Below are 23,108 nucleotides of genomic sequence, written 5' to 3'. Positions count from 1 at the left end.
CTATGGGGAAATAGGCTTATTAAATCCTTTTTAGTGGAGTTGTGAATTGATCTAGTTATTCTGGAAAGCAATTTGGAACCATGCTAAAATGTACGTATCTTCATCTACTAGGACTACAACTTGAAATCAAAGAAAAAGGAAAGGGACCCATATATGCCAAAGTTTTTATAGCACCTCTTTTTTGTAGTAGCAAAGAGCTGGTAATTAAGAGAATGCCCTTCAATTGAGGAAAAGCTGAGCAAATTATGGAATATTAACATTGTGCTTTTTTAAAATGGCTCTGAACTCTGGGAGACTACATCTTCCAGGACTCACTCTCTACCCCAACTTCCTCAGACACATCCCACTTCCTTTGTTGTAGGTGTCTGAGAAAGCATAAAAGAATAGAGAAAGGTCGGTTTTTGCAGAGGCACCTTTTCTGCAGAAGAACCTTTTGCCCCAAAACCCTTTTACCCCCAGGCTGGAGATCTAATTTTCTCTAGACCTTTATTTTCAGAGCAAAAATAAACCCATCTAAAGATCCCTGAGGTCTGGCTTGATTTTATTTAAGTCCCTAGCATAATTATAGTCTAAAAAGGAAAGCCTGGTCAATTTCCCTATTGGAGCAGGGGGGGACCCCTGGCTACCTTCTTTTCCCTTCCTTTTCCCTCCTTTTCCCATCAGCATAACGTAATGAAATAATATTGTAGCATAAAAAATGATAAAAGGATGGCTTCAGAGAAACTTGGAAAGATGTATGAACTGATGCAGATGGAAATGAGCAAAACTAGAAAAACATTGTATACAATAAAAACAAAAAATAAACAATTTCAAAAGTCAAGGGTTTTATCAATGCAGTGGCTATCCATAGAACTGATTAAAAAAAAAGATACATGCTGTTCACCTTCCGACAAAGAAATGAGAAGATCAAAGTGCTAGGTAAGGCGTGTGTGTGTGTGTGCGTGTGTGTGTGTGTGTGTGTGTGTGTGTGTGTGTGTAAATGTGCGTATTGGTGTAATATGTACGTATGTATCTATTTAGGTATGGTCAACATGGGAATATGATTTGCTTGACTACATATCTGTTAAAATTTTTTTTTTGTATTTCTTTCTTTCCCAAAGTCAAAGGGGGGAAAATGAATTTTTGTTTGTTAAAAAAATTTAATTAAAAAAAATCACTTTTTATTACCCCCTGGTTCCCCCACATCAAGTTAGCTCCATTTAACTCACTGAGACAAAGCATCCATTCCCCCTACCATCATCATCTCCATTGCAGAAAGATAGTGGGAGGAGGGGAGAAGAAGGGAGAAAACTCATCTTAAGTTCAGCATCAGTCTCAGGATAGTAAAGAAAAGAGAAAAAAAAAGAACAAAGGGAAATTGGGGGGGGGGGGGTTATCTGACAATGAACAAATAAAAGAAAATCTCTTGACTCTAAAGAAATACTTTAATGAAAAGGAACCAAGGGGAGAAAATACAAAAACTAATATAGAAATGCAAGCTGAATCAGTGTCCTAAGTGATGGAAGAATACCAAAAGATAAAAAAATTAGGTAAAAAAATGCATTAAAGGAAGATTCTAATGGGGTGAGGGGGAGAAGGAGAGAAATAAACAAAAAAATTTACAAAGCAAATGGAATTAAAGCAGGAGTCCATGGCCACCTCTCACTCCTAAGGAATTTGTGAATAGATTTTAGTGGGCCTGTGAACTTGGATGAGAAAAGAATTACATCTTTATTTCCACTAATCATTGTTTTCCTTTGTATTATTCCATATTTTGTTTTAAACGTATTATTCTGAGGAGGTATCCATAGACTTCAACAGACTTCCAGAATGACCCTTAACACAAAAAGGTTAAAAGCTCTCAGTAAACTCATAGTATTAATAACAGACTAATATGAAGCTTTGAAAAACACTGCACACCAAATCTCTTTGAAATAGATAAAGTAAGGGTTATTATTTTAACGATGAAAAAACTGAGGCCCAGAAAGATTGGCATTTTCCCATGATCACACAGCTGATAAATACAAGGGCCAACATTTGAACCCAAGTTTCCTCACTTCAGTTCTACCTTCTATCTTCTACATATCCCGATCGTGGTTATTTGTCTAACTGAACAGACCATTCAAAGCCTGAGGTTCAGATAAGCAACGTTTCATTAAAACATATCCAAAAAGTTCCACATCAAAGCATTTTCCCAGGCAGTTAAAAAAAAAAGACTAGGAAGAAAAAAAAAACAGGTAGAAGCACCCAGAAAGGAGATTAAAGGCAGTCAAAAAATGAAGTTATCTGAGTTTTCAGGAGTTCCCCCCAGAGCCCTAAAACTGATCATCTCTCCTCTGTGACCAGAGCACCCACAGCTAGGTCCAAAGGCAGTTCATGTAAGAGTAAAGTTAACTCAAACTGCCCCCATTTACAAAGTCTGATTGGTTTAGTGTCTTGTCCCACAACTCATTGCCATTCATCAGTGTAAATAATGACAACTACAACATCAAAACTATAATAAATGTCATCCAGCAAGGGTCGGTGGATAATTAGAATAAAATTAAAATACCTAGAATGTACCATAATTACAATTTTTAAATTAATTGATAACAATGTAAGATAACACAACTGGAAGATGAAAATGGAAAATCAGAATAATATATTTATTTACTGGGGAAGATTCAGGTGATATTTTAAAAATCCAAAAACATCATTTTTTAAATTTATGTGTAGGTACCCAAAAGATCTGTCATGTAAACAGCACTAGAAAGTATGAAAAAAGTTCCTCTTCCAAAACAGAATAAACCTATGTAAGACTTGGGAATTTGCATGACCCACATGAGGTTAAATGTCTTGACCAGAATATACATAAGCTGAGATTTGAACCCAAATCTTATAATTCTAACACCCTAACCACTATGACATGATCTTCTATAGCTATGAAAAGATGGAGGAAAAAAGAATTGGGGGAAAAGGATAGAAAAAACAATGAGAGAAATGAATACCCTCCTCAAAGGCAATTTGGGACAACATCAGTAACTCCCAGACCACATGCTTATTTTCTCATTTTTATAAAATATTTATAAGAATGTTCGGTAAGTATATCTTAGATATCCTCAGTGAAAATGAGAAGGGAACAAACAGGCTCTCATGAACTCTTCTGTATAGTAGATCACATTTCTATAGTCATAATTAACTGAACGTTAAGGAGAATGCAAAAATCTGCCAAACATTATTTTGTGATGATTATGAAAAAAAAAAATTCTGACCAAACCAGGGAAGACAGAAGGCTCTCCAACAAGGAGTGTTCTGTGCATATGCTATGATGTGGAGAAATTCAACTCAAACACAAAAATTACTCTGTTCAATGACCCTTACATTAGAATAGAAGTAGGCATAAAATGGGGGATGTGTGGTTACTAAGGGTGTTTGGCATTGACACAGATGATGTCTTGTTCAAGATCTGAATGGAAAACGTTTTCCATATTCATGGGGAAATTCTACAGATCTCTTTGTGGATGCTACTGTGCTCATTGTGTCAAATCCTAGGACGTCAATGAGTCTTTTTTTTTAATTTTTAAATATTTTCCATGTTTATGTGATTTATTTTCTTTCCCTCCCCTCCTCCTTCCCTCCACCCAGAGTCGACAAGCAATTCTACTGGGTTGTACAAATGTTATCACTTGATACCTATTTCCATATTACGTCAGTGAGATTCTTAAGTATTCAGGAAAAACCCAAGTGTTTAAAAGATGCTTATCATGTAGCTTGTGACTGGTAGCCAGTCCACTACGTTTTTACATCAGTATATATCTTGGATTAAGTCACTGCAAAGGAACGTTTAGTTGATCCCAGTATTAAAGAGGAGAAAGAGTGGACTGGATTACATTTTGGAAATTTTATAGTGTTTTTAATAATTTCAACTTTCTTCATGGAGAAAAAAATCCATTTTTCAAATTAAATGTTTTCCTAGTGATGCAGTACAGTTAGATACCTTAGAACACACAATCTCTAAAGAATTAAAGTTGTTGATTACCCAAAAGGCAATGGAAAGAAGATACATCCTGAGTGTGAGCACATTACAGTATGTTCCCAGTGATGACTCAAATAGAAGTGGAATACTGAATGCCACTGAGGAAATGTGTGATTCCAAAAGGAGTCAGTCACATGGTAAGTGGAAAGAACAGAGGAACAAAGTGGTTCACCAGTAACCATGAAATGTAAAAACACCTAGAAATCTGTAGGGGAACCTATGAAAACGAATGCCAAAGGGCTCTCCTCCCCTTCTCCACAGTGCAGAGGACATTTCTCACATGACCCACCCCTCTGCCCAACAGCCCAATGGGAGCACGTCCGCCCTCCCCTGTCTGCAAAGGGGGCAGCTCACATGCCCATAAGGGTCACAGTTTGGCCACCTGGTCTCTAAAAGGTCACCATCACTGACCTAGGGGAAGACTTCGAGGCCATTGAATAGATCCTTTGTGGAGAAACGAATGACAAACATGAACAAAAACAACCCAGGGTAAGGACACATGGATAATTTGCCATCTATACTGATGAAAAGAATGCACATATCATTGAGATCTCTGAGCCACTGAAATATGTAAACAGGTAAGTGAATTTTTAGAATTTCAATGTCATTTTATTTTTTTGTTTTTAATAATATTTTCATTTTCCCCAATAATATGTACAAATATTTTTAACATTTATTTTTTTTTCATTTCAGTTCCACTATGCCCAAAGAGCTCTAAAAGACTGTCTGCCCTTTGACCCAGCCATACCACTGCTGGGTTTGTACCCCAAAGAGATAATAAGGAAAAATACTTGTACAAGAATATTCATAGCTGTGCTCTTTGTGGTGGCCAAAAATTGGAAAATGAGGGGATGCCCTTCAATTGGGGAATGGCTGAACAAATTGTGGTATATGTTGGTGATGGAATATTATTGTGCTCAAAGGTATAATAAAGTGGAGGAATTCCATGGGGACTGGAACAACCTCCAGGAAGTGATGCAGAGTGAGAGGAGCAGAACCAGGAGAACATTGTACACAGAGATTGATACACTGAGGTACAATCAAATGTAATGGACTTCTCCATTAGTGGCAATGCAGTTTTCCAGGACAATTCTGAAGACTTATGAGAAAGAACATTATCCACATTCAGAGGAAGAACTGTGGGAGCAGAAACTCAGAAGAAAAACAACTGCTTGACCACATGGGTCGATGGGGATATGGCTGGGGATGTAGATTCTAAATGATCACCCTGGTGCAAATATCAATAGTATGGACATGGGTCTTGATCAGTGACACATGTAAAAACCCAGAGGAATTGCACATCGGCTACAGGATGGGGGTTGGGAGAGGGCAAGGAAAGAACATGAATCTTGTAACTGGAAATTAATCTAAATTAATTAAAGAAAATTTATTTTTAAAAAAATGTCAGTTCTGAATTCTCTGAAAGAATATCTGTAATAATGTAATGCATAGAAGAGTATGATAATACTAATATATTACTTAACAGTGTCTTTAGAATCCCTACCAGACAAGTTCTTATAGGATTATTGATTTCTATATGGTAGGAACCTTAGAGGTCACTTAGTCTAACCCCTTCATTTTACAGATGAGGAACCCTAAGGCCAGGAAGAGTAGAATAGCATGCTCGAGGTCATATGGGTAGCAAGTGGCCAAGCCATTGCTTGAAATAAGGTCCTCTGCCTCCAGTATCAGCATTCTTTTCATGATCTCTCCTTTTTTAATGTACAGCATAGTATGTCTGCATTAGTAAGAAATAAAAATAGAGTCTAAATAAATTCATTCTTCACCACAAGAGAGAAAAAGAACAAAGTAATAGTGCAAAGCCAAAGAGAAAAGGAGCAATGATAATAAGTAGATTAGAAATTTTTAAAAATGAATAAATAAAACCAAGAACTATTTTTAAAAACAATTAAAATTAATAAGACAGTAAATATAATACCAAAAAGGAGATAAAAATGAATCCTTAAAATTAGAAATGCAAAATGATCATAACAATCAATCAAGCATTTACTCAGCACCTGCTACATGCCAGGCCCCATGGTAGGCACTGGGGATAAAATTTGAAAGAATGAAATAAGCCCTATATTCAAGGTGCTAACAAATAAAAAATAAATTGACTATCATTAGAGAAGACATTAATACTAATGTAAAGTGAATATATAAGAAACAAGCAAATCAAAACATCTGCCCACAGATTTCCTGGTCCCCTCAGCCACTTTGTTTCCATCTCCTGATCCTCCCCTTTTCTTTCCCCCCTCCTAGATCCTTTCATATTTTTTATGTATTTTGTATCTATCTCTCTGTCTGTCCATCCATTTGTCCATCCACCCATCCATTATCTACTATCTATCTTTCTGTCTATCTATCCTCTGTCTATCTATCTATCCATCTTTGCATGTTTCTGCCCTCACTGGAATATAAACTGTGGAAACAGGGAAGGACTATATCTTTTTGCCTTTCTATTTCCTAGCTCCCAGAGTAATACCTGGAAGAGAGTAGGCTCTTAACAAATATTTGTTGATCAATCAATTGGTTTATAGCTTGAGGTTAATTTTTCAAAATCTTCAAATAAATTATTTCTAAATTATGTAAATTATTTCTAAATATAAAGAGGAATTCTAATTAGTTTTTTTAATGGAATAAATATGGTCTTAAAACTATAACCTAAATTGTGCATCGGTTCTGGGAAGGGGTGGGGGAGGGAAGGGAAAGAATAGGATTCTTGTAACCAAGGAATAATGTTCTAAATTGACTTTAATGGAGGAAGAGGAAGTGTCACGCAGAACTCAGGCCTCAAAACAGCTTTCATCTTTTAAGTTCCCCTCACTATTACACTAATTAATAATTTTCCAAAAAAAGAAACTAAAGCCTGTTTAAAAAAAAACTCTTATAAGTAAAAACATAAGCCATTAATAATCTCATTAGTAAATATATGTGAAATAACATATATGTGCAACCAGTAGTACATTTCAAAATATTTTTCTTCAAAGGAACAACATAAAAAACTTTCAATGATGGTTCGCAAGTAGTAGTAAAAATGTAGTTCATCAGTAGATACATCAGGGGATCTGTGCTCTCATTGGTACAGATGACCTCTCAAAGAGTATGAATCACAGTCCTTCTGTGTCTTCCAGTCCTCTGTGGTTTCCATCCATACTTTTCCATAGAATTTTAATAGAATATCCACCTACATACTGGTGGCTTCCTTTGGTTCGGTTTCTGAGCAAGATACCTCCAACCTTCTTGTCACCCAGATTCAAAACCTGAAAGCCATTATCCACTCTTAACAAGTTCCCCCACATTGAAATGGTTTCTTAATCATATCAATTTTACCTTAGCAGGTCTTGCATTCATCCCCTTCTCTCCACTCACCACAACCACCCCAAGTCAGACCCTCAATACCCTTGTCTGGCTTGTGGTAAGTGCTTATTCTGGGCAGTTAGGGAGCCCAGTGAATAGAATGTTAGGCCTGGAGACTAGAGGTGCAAGAGTCAAATCTGGCCTTGGACACTTGCTAGCTGTGTGACCCTGGGCAAGTCACCTAACCCTGTTTGCCTTAATTCACTGGATAAGGAAATAGCAAGCTACTCCAGGACCTTTGCCAAGAAGACCCTTAGACAGTATGGTCAATGAGGTCATGAAGGGTTGGACATGATGGGGAGCTGGGTGGTGCAGGGCACAGAGTGCTGGGCCTGGAGTCAAAAAGAAATGGGTTCAATTCTAGCCTCAGATATTTATTAGTTGTTGGGTACTGGCAAATCACTTAATTGCTACCTGTGCCTTAGTTGCTTCAACTGTAAAGTTTCTAAAACTGTAAAACCACACCTCAAAGATGTTTTGAGGATAAAATGAGATATTTGTAAAGTGCTTAGCGCAGTGCCTAGCACTTAGTAGGTGCTTAATACATGCTTGTTTCCTTCCTCAAGTTCCTTGTCCTACAAGAAGTCCTTCCTGATTGCTTCAGTTGTTAGTTCCCTGAAATTACTTTGTATTTATATTGTATAAAGTTTGCATGCATTTAGTTACATGCATGTTGTTTCTCTCCTTCTATTAGAATATAAGGTCCATGAGTTCAAGAATGATTTCATGTCCCTAGCATGTATCTTTGTACTTAGCACGATAGAGATTTATCAAAAATTTGTTGAATTAAACTAAATTTTAATATGCCTACAGTAATATAATACCATCTATTTTCATATTTTCTATATACCAACTATCCATCTATTTTCCCAGGACCACATCCTTTCTGGCACTTTTCGTACATATCATAATGGATAGCATGCTTCAGCCTAACTGGATGCCCCATGTGTCCTCCTATTTCCCTTTGTGTCTCCTACAAGTCAGATCCTTCCAGGACTGTCGTGTTCCATGATTTGGAGCCACTGGGGAAAATGTTGGTGTTGGAGAGATGGATTTTTCTATCATTTAAGAACTAAGAATCATTGAAGGTTCAGCTTAGTAAATTCAATTTAGTCCAGTCGCTTCCTCCTACTCACTTTTAGTCCCTCTCCCCTTTTTATCTGTCAAATCTTTCCTGAGAAAGAAAGCATGGCATTCAGGACAGATACAGTAAAACGCTGGTGACCCAAAATGACCAAAGCTCTTGCAACCAGGGACTTCAAGTTGCCAGCAGGAAGAAACAGCAGGTGGAGCCCAACAGTGTACCAAGTCTCTTCAGATCTTCAAGCTGCCTTCACCTGTTGTCACTGTTGACCGTCTCCCTGTATTCCATGCAGAAGCTGGGAGACGGTGTTAATAATCCAGCATTTGTTGCTAAAATCTCATGGCCCAGACTTCAGCTGAGAAGGCTAGAGGCAGAGGAAACAGATTCCAAACAAAATGAAGCTTTTACACTGGAAGATTCGAAGGGATGGGACAGAAGTGGAAGGTTGGTCATTTATTTCTGTTGCTTTGCATTTTATAACCATTTTACCCAATCCAATTAAACTGCTTACCAAACTAATGGTCCAGCTGTGAAGAGAAGAGCAGGGATGGAAGCCTGAGCCTCTGAATTAAATGAATCACACTCCTAAGCTAGATAGATAAGACAGGATCCAGGGGAAGTAACAATGCAGGGCAGAACCTCTGAGTAGCAACCTTGTACAAAGGATTCTGATTGCTAATAAAGGGCCAGATTTGGGCCATAATGCACAATCTTACTTCTGTTAGAAATGTAGAGAACTGATGCCGCTCAGTACGTGTGTATGCTTCCTGTTTTTCAAAGGAGACAACCTGTTGAAACGATCACATTTGATATTCATTTGCACCTTTGCTATAACTAAGCAGTGGTCTAACCTCATGAATACAGATTGTTGTGTAAAATTAAAATTAATATCCAATAACTACACATATTTTATACGATTTATTAATAATCACTTGAAGTAAAAGAAATAAAGAACAAAAGGATGAAAGCCTAAGAAAATAACAAGTGAGTAAAACTCTCCTGCCTGGCACTTACCTCATCTCCTCAAACTGCCTTCTGGGGAAAAAAGGGGAGGAGCTACACAAAACTTATATCTTCCCTACATTAGCATATAACGTGGGAAGGAACATAGGAAGCTGGGACTTAAGAGTGCTGGAGAACAAAATTCTAATTATACAGTCGATACATTGCCAAATACTCAATCACTCTCTTTTCTAGGTACAAGAAACTGGAACTGAGCTATTTCCAACAGACAGCATTTGCCTGGACCTGACTTCAGAAATCCATCATCCCTTGTTCCCTCTCCTGATAGACACCATTCATATGATCTCTCATGTTTCCCTAAGGTTGTACAATCCTTGTGTTCACTAAGTAAATCCAAGTTGGTCACAATGAATCTTTTCACTATCTTGCCGTGATCTCTGTGCTAATATTCTGTTAACTATTTTTTGCATCAAATTCTCAGCAGTTTTGGAGGGTTTTTTCCTAAGTGGCCTGCCAGGAGCCACACAGGTTGTAAAAATTGGAGCTAGGATTTGAAGCCATTTTTCTTACCTCTAAATTCATCCCTTTTCGCACTGCCCCATGCTGCTTCTCACAGTAAGAATACCAAAGATCACATAGTAAAACTAGTAACGCTTACATTAAGATTTGACATTGTGAAAAGAACTTAAAGATTCGTGGCATCCCATCCCATGTCTTCCCTTTCCCCGCTCCTCCCTTTTTTGTCCCCTCTGCCAATATTCCTGTGAAAGCAGAGCAAGACTCGCAAATCTGAAGGTATTTCCGTTTATTGCTTGAGCTGATGCGTCCTTTCCCCCCAAGTAATTGAGGACTTTGTGTTAATAAGTGAATAATGGTTTTTTTGGAGGGGTTTGGACCTGTGATTTCATTGATGAGTAAACTTCCTCTGCCAATGCATTTCATCACCTCTTCTTAGAGTGGCTCAGGGTCACAGAGCTAGGACATGTCAAAGATAGGCCTGGAACCCCAGTCTTTCTAACTCAACCACCGCTTATCCACTAGACCATGTTGCCTTCCCATGACAGAAATTCAAATAGAATAAAAATAGAGAAATATTTTCCTCAGCATGGTAATCTATGTTAACTCAAAAGCCAAATACAACATTTCATACCATGGGAAACAATTGGAAACATTTCCACTAGAAACAGCTACAAAATAAGGCTACCTATATTCACTCCTTGCTAATAGAGCATTAGAAATGGAAGCAATCACCAGGAAACAACAAAAAATTAGAGGGAGTAGCATGAGAAAAGTAGAAGTTCACTTATAATTGTTTACAGGATACTCATTTGCTTACAGATGCAGAAACTGCAGCAATCAGAGGTTAAATGACTTGCTCAGGGTGCAGAGCTAGTAAATGTCTGACATTGGATTTGAACTCAAATCCTCTTGGCCTAAAGGTTCATACCTTGTTCTTTGAGGCATTGAAGCTGAATTGTCTACAAAAATCAAATAGTAGGATGCCCATTCTTTAATCCCTTTATGTAAAACAAAAAAGAACCAATAGGTGAAGGACTAGAGCTCATTTCACAGAATTAGTGGCCTTAGAGCAGTGATGGCAAATCTTTTAGAGACCAAGTGCTGGGCCCCACCCACCAGAGTGCCATGCTGCCTCCCCCCCCCACCCCAGACTGGGTGCCATGCCCCTCTCTCCTCATCCCACCCAAGGGAGGGAGGAAACAATTTCATTGGGCTGCTGGGTGAAGGGGTGAGTAAAGTGAAGAATGTCCGCAGCACGTGTGAAGAGGGGGAGGGGAATGGCCCAAACACTCTGCTCCCCTCCAGCTCTGCCACCTATGAACTCCCCCCCACCTTATCCCCTGTGCACTCCCTTTGGGCTGCTGGGCAAAAAGGGCAGGGGATGGGAAAAAGTGTCATTAGGCATGGTGGAGACGGGGAGCAGAGCAGCTCTTCCCAAGTCCCTCTGCCTTTCTAGGAATAAACTGGGGTGGGGGGGTGGTGGTGGAAGACCATGGTCACATGCCACCTCTGGCACCCGTGCCATAGGTTTGCCATCACTGCCTTAGAGTGAGACAAAGATTTTTCCCCTTACAACATTGTATCTCATTGAACACTTTCCAGTAAGGAGTAAAATAAAAGAGAACCAAGCACCTGGGGGGGAAATGGCTGAGTCTGAAGTCACTGGTCCTTTTTGAATTTGTCTGTAGCCAATCCGAGTCTTCTACTCAACAGTTAGCATTTCCATGGCACTTTAAAGTTTGTAAAGCCCTATACATATATTATCTCAATTGATCTCCAATAACAGTTCTGTGAAATAAGTGCTACTTATTGTCTCCATTTTACAAATGGGAAAATTGAGGTTGAAAAAGATTAAGTGACTTGTCTAAGGTACACAGCTACTACATCTGAGATGGAATCAAACTCTAAGCTTCCAGAATCCAAGTCTAGCACTTTCACCCATTGTTCTACATATTTACCATATGACTAGCCAATTTTAACTAGGATAGGATAGGATGCTGCAACATCTCTTCAAGATATTTCCATTACACATCACCGTGGCTCCCTAAAGCAGGTTGCATCAGAGAAACTCTGTATATGTGCTAATCCTGTCACACACACACACACACACACAAACTCATGTATGCACACCTTTATGTCAATATCTACATTTTACTGTTATACCCAAATGTATTCAAGCATTCACAAATACTGAGCCTTTGGATTGTTTCCAGCTCTTTATAATGATTATACCCCATTCTCGCTACATATGTATTTATATGTTACTCTATATATAGCTACATGCATACATAATCTATGTGTCACTTCCATCGCTATACATTTGCAATATAGGTACAACAGAACAGCTTATGCATTTTTACTCCCTCCTAATCCTCTTCTCCTTGTCTATCCATTCACTGGTATTCGCATACATATTTTCCTTTTATACATCATAATCAAGTGTGGATTTGTATCATTCTTCCCATTATTGGATCTTTGCTTGGCATTACTTCATATTTCTTTCCAAATTTCTTTATGTTCCCCATAGCTATCATTTTAATTATCCAAGGCTATTAATTTTATTGACATGCCATAGTGTGTTCAGATATTAGCAAATGATGGATATTTGGACTATTGTCAGTTCTTTTAATGACAAATAATATAGCTCCCTTTATGTATCCATATATTTGTATATTTAAAGATAGCTTTCCTTTGTCTTTCCAAATGTCTTTTTGTCACTTTAATCACATTATGTTATTACATTTTATTATCAGTGCATTTAATCATTCATTTTAATGATGGGCATTCGGATACATATACATGGAGAAAGGGAGAAAGAGAGAAAGAGCAATGGAGAGAAAAGGATGGGGGGAGGAAAAGAATGTAGTATTATTTGTTATCAAAAAGATCTAGAAATAATCCAAATATCCAGCATTAATTAAGAGCAGAATCAACTATGGTAAATCAAAAGATTATCATATAATGTGATAACATGAGAAAAATATTAGAAATGGAACACATGAGGAAATTTGGAATGACATTAAAAGAATGCCAAAGAAACAATAAGTGGAAGAACAACATAAACACAGACTCAGATACATGAAAGGAACAATGTCAATGTAAATATAGATATGAATGGATAAACAGTGAGAAGGAATACAGGGCATCTAATAAGCTCTTATGGACATTGTATCTGTTATGGCTACAGAAGACAGAGAACTTCTCCAAGAAAGATACAGGATGGCAATAAAATAGGACCATTTGTCTTACAGGGAGCCAGGAAGCATAAAGTTGCTGTCACTTTACCCATGAGGTTGCATATCACCAACCTTGGCCCTTCTAGATTGGCATAATTAAAGGCAGTGCCCGTTTTCAGCCTCTATCCTCCAGGCAATGCCTCAGTCCCTGATAACCATGGAGAGCTCAGACAAGTGCTTTAAATATTCCTATCTCTCATCTTCAGTGCATCCTTATTCATTGGATTCTTTCCTGCTGCTTACAAACATGTTCAGATGTCCTCTATTTCCTGACCCCACAGATTTCTCAAGCTGTATCATTCAGTGATGTACAGGATCTAGAGTCAGAGGTTCTTGTTTAGTCATGTCCTCTTCGTGACCCCATGGACCACAGAATGCCAAAATCATGGAGTTTTTTTGGAAAAGATACTGAAGTGATTTACCATTTTCTTCTTTAGTGGATTAAGACAAAGAGAAGTGATTTGTCCAGGGTCATACAGTTAGTATCTGCAGCCAGCTTTGAACTTGCGTCTTCCTGACTGCAAGCCCAATGTTCTAAACACCGAGCCCATCTAGTTATCTCCTTGGCATCAGAAGACCTAGATTCAAATCCTGCCTGTTTAGAGTAAATCACTTATGTCAAAGTAAAGAAGCATTTGCTAAGTGCCTACTCTGTGGAGGCTAACTTGTGCTAACTGACAGAAAGAAAAAAAAAGTCCCAGTTTTCAAAGAGCCCATAGTCTAACGGGACAATGCAAACAATTATGTTCGTAGACGGTATGTAAACACACACATCACATGTATGGTATATATAATTTATGTGCATGTGTAATTATACATGTGTAAATACATACATATACATATGTTTATGTGTATAGATAATAAAAAATTTAAAAACAGTAGAGAGAAGGCACTAGCATTAAGATTAGGGAAACCTTCCTGTAGAAGGTTGAATTTTAGCTAGGACTTGAAAAGCCAGAAAGTGGAGATGAGGACGAAGAGCATTCCAGGCATAGAGGCCAGTCAGAGAAAATGTTTGGAGTTGGTAGATTGGAGTATCTTGTTCAAGGAAGAGCAAAAAAGTCAATGTCACTGGATCGAATATGTAGAGGCAAGGAGGGGCAAAGGTATAAGAAGCCTGGAAAGCTAGGAAGGAGCTAGGTTATGAAGGGTTTTTAAAGCCGAATATAGTATTTCATATTTGATCCTGGAGATAATAGGGAGCCACTAGAGTTTATTGAAAAGGAGAGGTGACATGGTCACACCTGCTCTTTAGTCCTATATCCACAAAATTAACTGGCTGGAAATGATGGCCTCCAAATTCTTTTAAATTCTAAAGCTATGACTCTGCATTCTTCCTATTGCAGTCAGACACTTAGGTCTATATGCAGTGCATTCACTTCTTTACCCACTTACAATCTGGGTTCTGACACCAGCATTCAAGTAAAATTGCTATTTCCAAAGTAACCAGTGATCTCTTCACTAATTCTTAGGTTTTTTATTCATTATTTATTCTATTTGACCTCTCTGCAACCTGTGAAGAAATCACATCCTGCTGGATCTCTCATCCTCTAGCTTCTATGGCAGTGCTTCTCTCTACAGGATTGCTTTCTATTGATCAAACAATAGATCAACATCTATCTCATGTACCCCAAGTGTTGTTGTCCCTTAAAGATCCATCCTAAGCCCTCCTTTTTCCTTTATAGTCAGTCCTTCCTTTAGTCATCTCATGGCCTTAATTATCCCTATTTGTATGATTCTAACAGCTATATGTCCAACCCAATCTCTCTCTTCTAATAGCATTCAATGACTGTCTGGATGTCCCACCAACAGATCAAACACAGAATGCCCAAAGTGGAACTCATCTTGCTCTCTAAACCTGTCTTTTCTAATACCTCCCTATTTCTATTGAGTGTCACCAGTCTTTCAAGCTTTTCAACTTCAAAGTCATCTTTGATTCTGCTTCCATTTTATGCTTTTATAGCCCTTTCCACTCAAAAAAGTCACTACCTTGGATGATTTTAAGTCTGAATTGCTCTTTCCATCTCTTCCTTCTTGTATCCATACCCTACACAGCTGGCAAAATAACAAGGTCTAATTGAACACAATTTCTAGCGGTTCCTTATTGTCTGGCATTCAAAGCTGTCCAAAATCTAGTTTGCTAAACTTATTTCCATTTTTTCTCCACAACTGATCCACTATTCTGTCCTGAACCTAGAATTCTATATCTAATTTCCATCCCTGTCCTTAATGTCCAGAATGTAGCCCCTTGAATCTGCTTCTAAGAATTCTTGGCCTCTATCCGATTCACTCAGAAAGTCTACCTGGCACCTCTAGTGATCAAGTTTGAATTCTCCTCAAATTACCCTCTATTTATGTATGCATGTTGTCCCCTACAGATCTCCCTGACTCTTCCAATTCTTTACGTAAGCTCCTTGATGGCAAGAAAGATTCATTTTTTTTTCTTTTTTTAGTCTTGGTATCCCTAGCTTCCAGCTTGGCCTTGCACACATGGTAAATGCAGTCAGTATCAGCTATATTTAAAGTTCTCAGGAAAACATTTGGAACAATATCTTTGGTTTACTGTTAAATGATGCAGTAAATATTTTATTTCTAGCAATTAGCTAGCACTTTGTAGTTCTGGTCCTCATTCTCACAGAAAAGTATCACAAGTCTTGAAAAAAACTGGAGAACTTAAGGCAAACAGCTGATATAGATGATTGGCTTAGGAGCCCAGATTCCAAATAGGCATAAAACAGGATTGGAATTTATTCCAAATTCCCACTGGGAAGACGGGTAAGAAATACTGACCAAAAGACCAACATCCATGAATTCTTGCAACAGAAACAAACAATGCCCCCTCAAAAAACTTGAAGTACTAAATGTTTATCAACTCTAAGAAGATTCTTGCTGCTACAAGTTATGTGACTTGTACAGTGTAAACAGAACCAAAAAGCATCATTAATGAAAATTCAAAGCAAATGTCTTACCAATATAGTCCAGATAGGTCAGTTCCCTTATAAAACAGAGTGTTATTAAAATATGGTAAAGTAGATATTCACTCAATATGAACATCGACTACAAGGGTAAAGGATGAAAAGGTCATTCTTTGGTGGTTTTTTAAATGATCTTTTAAGGCACTGAAGACACCTTACTATAAAAGGTGGCTAGTTTGTAAAAATGTGTTACTTTCCAAAAAGTAAAATGGTATTAATGGTCTACACTATTCTCAGAAATGTGATGAAATTTCTATAGTATTTTGATAATCATACTTAATAAATATGAAGACAATCCACATCTTAAAAAAGTATCAAATTTATTTATATTCCTAATTTATTTCTTAAATTAGAATTACTAGACTTTTAAAACTTTAAATTCTTTAATTTAAAACTTTAAAAAGTTTAAACCTTAACTTTAAACTTTAAAAACTTTAAATTCATTTAGGAGGAAAAAATGATCATAACAATTAAATAGTCATAAAAGCATACAAGAAGGTTAAATCAATCAAACAATCCTTTTTTCAAAAGAGAAGTCTTATTTTAGCTTTTTGATTAAAAACAATTAACTTGTTTTCATTCCCATTTAGTTTACATATCAGGGTGGTTTTTTTTCCCCATTCTACCAGCACATATAAAAATGGGTTTTATTTTGGTTTAGGGGCCTGTTTTTAAGATGCCTCAGGAAACTGCCCTTTAATGTGGAGTTATCTGAACCTATGGATACACTGGATCTGTTATCACACAGGTTAAAATAATGGATTAAAAAAAAGGTATGTATTTGAAGAATCATCAGACAAAACATTTTATCAATTCACTGTTATGTACAATACGAACATGAATAAGTCAGATCCCAGTAAGTCTGGCATATTTATAGCAATTGTAAATTCTCCTCTGCAGGTGATTCCTAAGGTGGATAGCAGTGTTCATAACTGCACATAGTTCTATTTGCACAATATATAATATGCTATGCAATTAAAAAAGAAAGCAGGGGACAATTCTATAGTGTATTAAAATTAATCAAATATGAAATGTCTTACAATCACATTGCCAGAATCTTTCAAGTGTAGCTGACATTAACAATGCAAAAATGATCAAGATTTGCTTTTGCTCTCAAAAATGATTCCATATTAAGGAAACAATTGTGAATAAGAGCTGTATGGTAGCATAAAGTACATCATAAGGACATGCATAATCAGAAAAGGAGGTAGGCTAGTTTAAGAGTGAGAATGAGACAAGACAGATAGCCCAAGCACCAATATTAAAAGAACCAGAGGAAGACACCCACTGGGTGGCTCCTCTCAAAAAAATATGGAATGACATCAACAACCATTGCAGAGGATGAGGAAAACATGCAAGGGATATAAACTGTACTGGTAGAGCAAGTACACACCCCAATGAATCATAAATCTATCGAAGGGTCACAAAAACAATGGTCTAAAAAAATAACTGAAGAATATATTTCTCATCCCCCTAAAAGAGAAAAAAAAATTGATTTTCAATATTCCAAATCTTTGTCCACAAACAGGATCCCAAACTTAAGGTGTTATGAGATGATCATTCATATTTTTAAATCATTTTCATTTCTAACATAAGATTCACTTAAGAGCATGGGCTACCAAAAAGCAATGGCAAACTTGAGTTATAAAGAATTTGCAGTATAAATGTTCATTTATACAGTAGCTGACAGGCACCAACAAACTTCTGTACCCAAGCTGAAAAAATTACTAGTTAAAGCATTGAGGTTAGAGTTTAAATTTTCTCACATGGCCAAATTTAGTTGGATAAGATAACACTGTTATAAAATACAACAAAAGCACCCTAGTGTTTCTTTGAAAACTGCATAATGTTGAATGATTTTTCTCTAACTGTAGACTCTTTCACTGAGAAGGGTTTTCTTCTTAACCTGATTTTTCTCTCAATCTTTCTTTAGCCGTTTGGCTTTTGCAATGTTTTCTTGACGTCTCTGTTTCTTCTTCTGCTCCTTTTCTCTGGCCTCAATCATTTTTGCCAGTTTCCAAGACAGTACTGCACTTGCTAGAAAAAGTGGAGTCAGAGCCAAAATCACTGTAGTAAGGAAGCCATATGGATCCTTTGCAGCCCACTCCACAACATACTCTGCCCAGGCTTTTACATCAATCATCTCCGTAGCTGTCCTTGGAAAAATCCTATGTAAAATCAGAGAAAGTCTGCTTGGTTAACCAAACATTAAAGTCACAAACACAGAAAACTACACGGGCAGTTATTTAACCTTCATCATTCCTATTATATTATGACAAAGTACTGAATATCAAGTAAATGTTTATGTATTTGAAATCGAACATTTAAGCTAAAGATTTTTAAAGACGTGCAAAATCATTTATTCTGGGGCATCTGGATATAAAGTTACAGAATATGAAACTCCCTTCCCCTATTATATTCTATAATGTTGCAATTTGTTTTAACTTTTATTTGTTAAAAGTACTCACACACAAGACAAAGCCTGTTCTGCCGTTAAGAATCCTGGGCCCACTTAGTTCTTTCAAGAAAAATCTGAATCTAGGTTGTCAATTTGTAAACACACTTCTATCTATTACTAGACAATAACTAAATCACAAAAGATAGCCAGCCTATGGTATAAAGGCAAAAGTATGATGGGCATGAAGATAGCTCTAGAGTGGGTGAACATTATAAAGCAGAACTCCAGGTCTGGGGCTGAGGGGATAAAAGGTCCATAATCATACAATTACAACAAGTTACAGAATCACAAATTTAGGGCTGGCAGGTTACCTCAAAGGCCATCAAGTCCATTTTAAAGATAGGGCCCAGAGAAGTTAAGTGACTTGCCTATGGTCAGTCACACAGGTAAGTGGCAGAGGCTGGATTTGAATCTAGTTCATCTGACTCCGTGTTTAGGGCTCTTTTATAACTCTCAAGTAGATGACGATATGCTACATAGTTCCTATTTGTTATTTCCTTTTATCTTCTCCCCATGAGGTAAATATGCACTACTAATTGAAAAAGTAGCAACAGAAGCAAATAAAGGCCTATACTTGTCCCCTGTAGCTTAACCAGTTTCAGGTTGTTGTGGGAAAACATGTTAGGTAGTTTATATTGGGCCTAGATAAAAAGAAGCCAGTTCCACTTAGTGTAAGAGAATGGACTATGTACCTTTTATTATTTATGCACCTGTTTCTAGGGGGAGGAGGGAAGGGTAGAAGGTATCCTTGTCTGAATTTATACTGCCCTTGGTTTAAAATTATTTATCATTTGCTCATAGCATGGATCTAATTTTGCCCAACAGCCATTAATCAGTGGTCTAACCTAAACTTCTGGTGACTACAACCAAAGCTTTTTTTTGTCTTTGCTACTTGTTACACATTTGTAGAACAACTGAATTTTAAAAGATATAACTATTACAGAATAGGCAGTCAAGAAGAGGACGCCCCCCCCAAAAAAGTTAAAAAACTTTCAATATAATCATAATAAATTTTTAAGTCAGTTTTATGCATTCTGCACATACCAATTACATCCAAATATCCATCCTCCCTAGCTACACTGAATACATGTGAAAAAAAATCTAATGAATGCATATTCAGCAAACCATTTACTGGAAAATTATTCAGCCATGAGAATACTTTTAAAAATAAATGTTAACTACCTTTCCAAAGACTTTACAGCAGGATCATTCCTGACACTTTTGAGGACCTTGAGGTTTTACACTAAAAAAAAATGGTGAAAAATGAAAAAAAAATTTTTTTAATTAGACGTGCTCCTGCAAAACTAAGCTTCATGTCCCTTCATTTCTTATCAAACTTTTATAATAATCTGTTACTCTAAACCAGCACCCAACTGCTACTACCTGGGAAAGCAAGGTAAGAGCATTGGAATTGTGTTAAGGACTAAGCCAACATATTTGAAGAGGCTTGCAAAAGATAGTAGAGGTCAAATTAATTCATTCTTTCAACAAGCTTTCCAAATGACATCATTAAAAAAACAATAATAATGCCAAACATCTGTATAGTTCACAACATGCCTTAACATAAATGATCCCATTAACAACTTCTTCTTAAGTAGCCCACAGGCATTATAATACTATGGTTGAGGAAACACTGTCTCTCAATCTAGTGCTCCTTCCACTACACTAGCCTGTCTCAACCGCTAAACTGGCTTCCGGGTTGCATTTTTCAATAGGGGCACTGGACTTCGCAATCTCATTTATTTCAGGTAATTCCCAATTGAGAAATTTTCTTTTGCAAGGCAGACTGGTTATCATTTCTGCAATTTAAGAATTTCACTGTGTTAAGGCCCGGAGTCAGTGAGTTAAGTGACTCGCTCAGGGCCACACAGCCAGCATGGGTCAGAGGCTGGGCTCCACCTATGTTATCAGACCATACTATTAACTAGGCCACCCTGCCTGGAGAGGTTTTCCAAATAGCAAGAAGGAAATGCCACTCCACGTGGCCCCCAAGGTATTCAACCACTTCACACTCCCAAGCCGCCTCCTCTCCATTTTCTGTAGTTTTTACGGCTTGTTTTTTCCTCCGTCCGGTCCGCGCCCCAGGCTCCACTCGGAGCCCCTAAAGCTAGCACTTGGGAATGGAGGAGGGGGGGGACTGAAGGAAGAGACTTCTAATCTAGGGGTGGCGGGCACCGGCGGGTCAAGCCCAAGCAGATGGAGGGGGCCTAGGGAAACCAGGACGGGAGCTGCCAGAGAGGGAAGGTCCGGGGCGAAGGGTCGGGCCTTCTCAGTCATATCTTCTCCGCACCACCGCCCTCACACCCACGCCCTGGGAGCAGCTGCCCGGGGAAGCGGCGCCTCCATCTGGAAGCCCACAGGCTCGCAACCCTCCCACTACCGCCGCCCCCTGCCCCTCACCCCGGCCTTAGGGGCGTGCGCCCCACCCCAACCCCCCACCTTCTTTGCAGGACTCCAGCTCCCCCAGGCTCAGCGAACCGACCGGAAACGGGAAGAAGGAAGCCCGGGCTTCTTCCGCTCGGCCATAGAGTTGAGCGCAGGCGGGGCCAGGGGGCGGGGGCCAGGGCCGAGCTGGAAACCGGAGGGACTGAGAGGGCTAGAAGGGCCGCTGGGGCCCGGCGCGCCGATCTCACTTCCGGTTTCCTCGGTGGCCACGCGGGATCTGCGACCTGGAGTGTGAGGTCAAGATGGGGGAAGTGGGAACTGGTTTGATGACGTCCGGGGTTCTCGCCGCTGGATCGCTCTCGGACTTAACGGCTTGCTTCTGCCGAGGCGAATACAACGGGGCAGGGGTACCGATGAGGCAGATTGCTGGCCTTCAGCCTTCCCCGGGGCCCGGAACCGCGTGGAGAGGAGACGGCGGGGGCGGGCTCGGATCCAGCCTGCCCAGACCGGAGAGGCGGGGCCGCGTGGAGTAACTTGCCGGGCTGTTTGGGGTTCTCATGTAGGAACCCCCCGCCTTGGTGCTGGGAGAAGCCGGGCTGAAGCGTGAAACCAAAGAACCAAACAGCGAAGCCGCTCCCCGGGGCCTCGGGCCCCTGGTAGGACCCTCAGGAGGTGGGCTTTGCGGCTCCAAGAGCCCCCCCCAGATGCTTGGAGGGGATCTTGAGAGGACGTTGGTGACCCACGGTCCTTCTCTCTGGAAGGCGGGAGCCAGCTTCGCCTGTGCTGAGACGAGCGGGGTTTAGATTCCATCCGGCATCCTTACCTTTTGTGGCACTTTAATCCCTCTGAGTTCGACATCTCTGAAAAAGTAGAGTAATAAGACACTGTCCTCTCAGTGTAGTTGCGAGGATCCAGTGAGATCCTGGAAATATGGTGCTTTGCAGACGTTAAAGTTCTAGATAAATGAAAGCCATTTTTTAATTATCCCTGTTTTTGGAAACGTTTCCTCATTGTCATCTAGGTAGAGTCGGATCAGGAATGTTTATTGTTGCTAATTTAATGGAAAGAAAAGATGATTTGTTGGATTTAAATCCAGAAGACCCGGATTCGAATAACAACTCCTAATTTTATATGTGGTTATTATCTGGGTCCCATTTTCTTCCTGTATGGGAAAGTGAATGAAAGGATTGAAGATCTCCAAGCTCCCTTCCATCTTTTATTCTAAGCCCGCTGTTTCTCTATTATAGTCTTTCCTTCCTCTTCCTTATTTTTTTGGACAACTTTATTACCTAAATCACACAAAGGAGCCAAAAGTCTATTGCCAATGGAGAACATATTTGAGTAGAAGTCTGTGAACATGTATAAGGACAGTTTTTAGAAATATTTTTAAACACTTATTGACACATTTTGCTTTAAAGTTGATTGGAATGAAATAGTCTCAAGTAATTGTTGCTGAACATTTACTTTTTGAGTTCAGAGTTCTTACAATATACAAATGAAAGGATTGTAAAAGTCAGCCAGCAGAAAGATTAAGTTAATATAGCTGAATATACAGGAAATGAAAGATTAGCACTAGTTTGGTTGGTAAGCAAATTTTGAAATTAATTGAAGAACTCTGGCTGTCTGGTAAATGTTGTAAAGCCACTTGATTTTCTGTGCCAGTTTAAGCAGGTTTTTAATCTCTATAAAGGCCATATACAGTAATCTCTAAGGAACAAGCAGTGACACATATAACTAGTTTATAACATCTGTAATTATTTGCTAGGAAACAGACTTGGCAAAGAATCGAAGTTAAAAATTATTTTAAACAAGAGAGTGTGCTATCTCACTGGCAGATGGTTTTTTATACATCTTGTTTGAAAACTTCAATGATGATTTCAAAACCGCAATTGCCTTGGCTATACCTGTATTTTCCATAAAAGAAGTCGCATTTTCTTGGGTGTGGTTAGTAGCATTTTTGTGTGCTGGAGACAGCTTTGTGTGACATATATCATATTTTTGTAATGATTCCTGAAGGGTAATCAATATTTATAGTTTCAGTGTACAATGGACTGGCAACTTTTTCATAGATCTCACCTAGTTAGTATCTTTCCTCTGAACCACCCTGGTTCCTCCTTGTCTTAAAAAAGTATTT

The 23,108-nt window shown here is 38.6% G+C and overlaps 2 protein-coding genes across 3 annotated transcripts in view; one reads left to right on the top strand and one right to left on the bottom strand.

Annotated features, from left to right (window-relative positions):
* NDUFAF2 (NADH:ubiquinone oxidoreductase complex assembly factor 2) overlaps positions 1–9,824 on the top strand; it is a 243,772-nt gene extending 233,948 nt beyond the window's left edge. Inside the window, exons 4-5 of the mRNA XM_016431307.2 lie at positions 8,731–8,882; positions 9,636–9,824. Coding sequence (XP_016286793.1) covers positions 8,731–8,882; positions 9,636–9,690 — 207 coding nt within the window. The 3' untranslated portion in view covers positions 9,691–9,824. The remainder of the gene's footprint in view (positions 1–8,730; positions 8,883–9,635) is intronic.
* A 6,608-nt stretch (positions 9,825–16,432) lies between these two features.
* Positions 16,433–21,221, bottom strand: SMIM15 (small integral membrane protein 15). Of its 2 annotated transcripts, XM_007486373.3 has the most exons (3): positions 21,029–21,162; positions 19,772–19,832; positions 16,433–18,299 (listed from the first exon to the last, which is right to left on the bottom strand). In XM_007486373.3, the coding sequence occupies exon 3, from the start codon at positions 18,272–18,274 to the stop codon at positions 18,050–18,052; it is 225 nt and encodes a 74-aa protein (XP_007486435.1). In that variant the 5' UTR covers positions 18,275–18,299; positions 19,772–19,832; positions 21,029–21,162; the 3' UTR covers positions 16,433–18,049. The 2 variants fall into 2 exon arrangements, with proteins under 2 accessions (XP_007486435.1, XP_007486436.1); XM_007486374.3 differs by lacking the exon at positions 19,772–19,832 and having other exon boundaries at positions 21,029–21,221.
* Between the last annotated feature and the right edge of the window lie 1,887 nt (positions 21,222–23,108).

This window comes from Monodelphis domestica, chromosome 3, assembly GCF_027887165.1.
Source record: "Monodelphis domestica isolate mMonDom1 chromosome 3, mMonDom1.pri, whole genome shotgun sequence".
Taxonomy (NCBI): Eukaryota; Metazoa; Chordata; class Mammalia; order Didelphimorphia; family Didelphidae; genus Monodelphis; species Monodelphis domestica.
This window is presented reverse-complemented; position numbering and strand designations above follow the sequence as displayed.

Bases quoted from the DNA above. Each gene is read 5' to 3' on its own strand.
- SMIM15 (XM_007486374.3), bottom strand. From the start codon at position 18,274: ATGATTGATGTAAAAGCCTGGGCAGAGTATGTTGTGGAGTGGGCTGCA.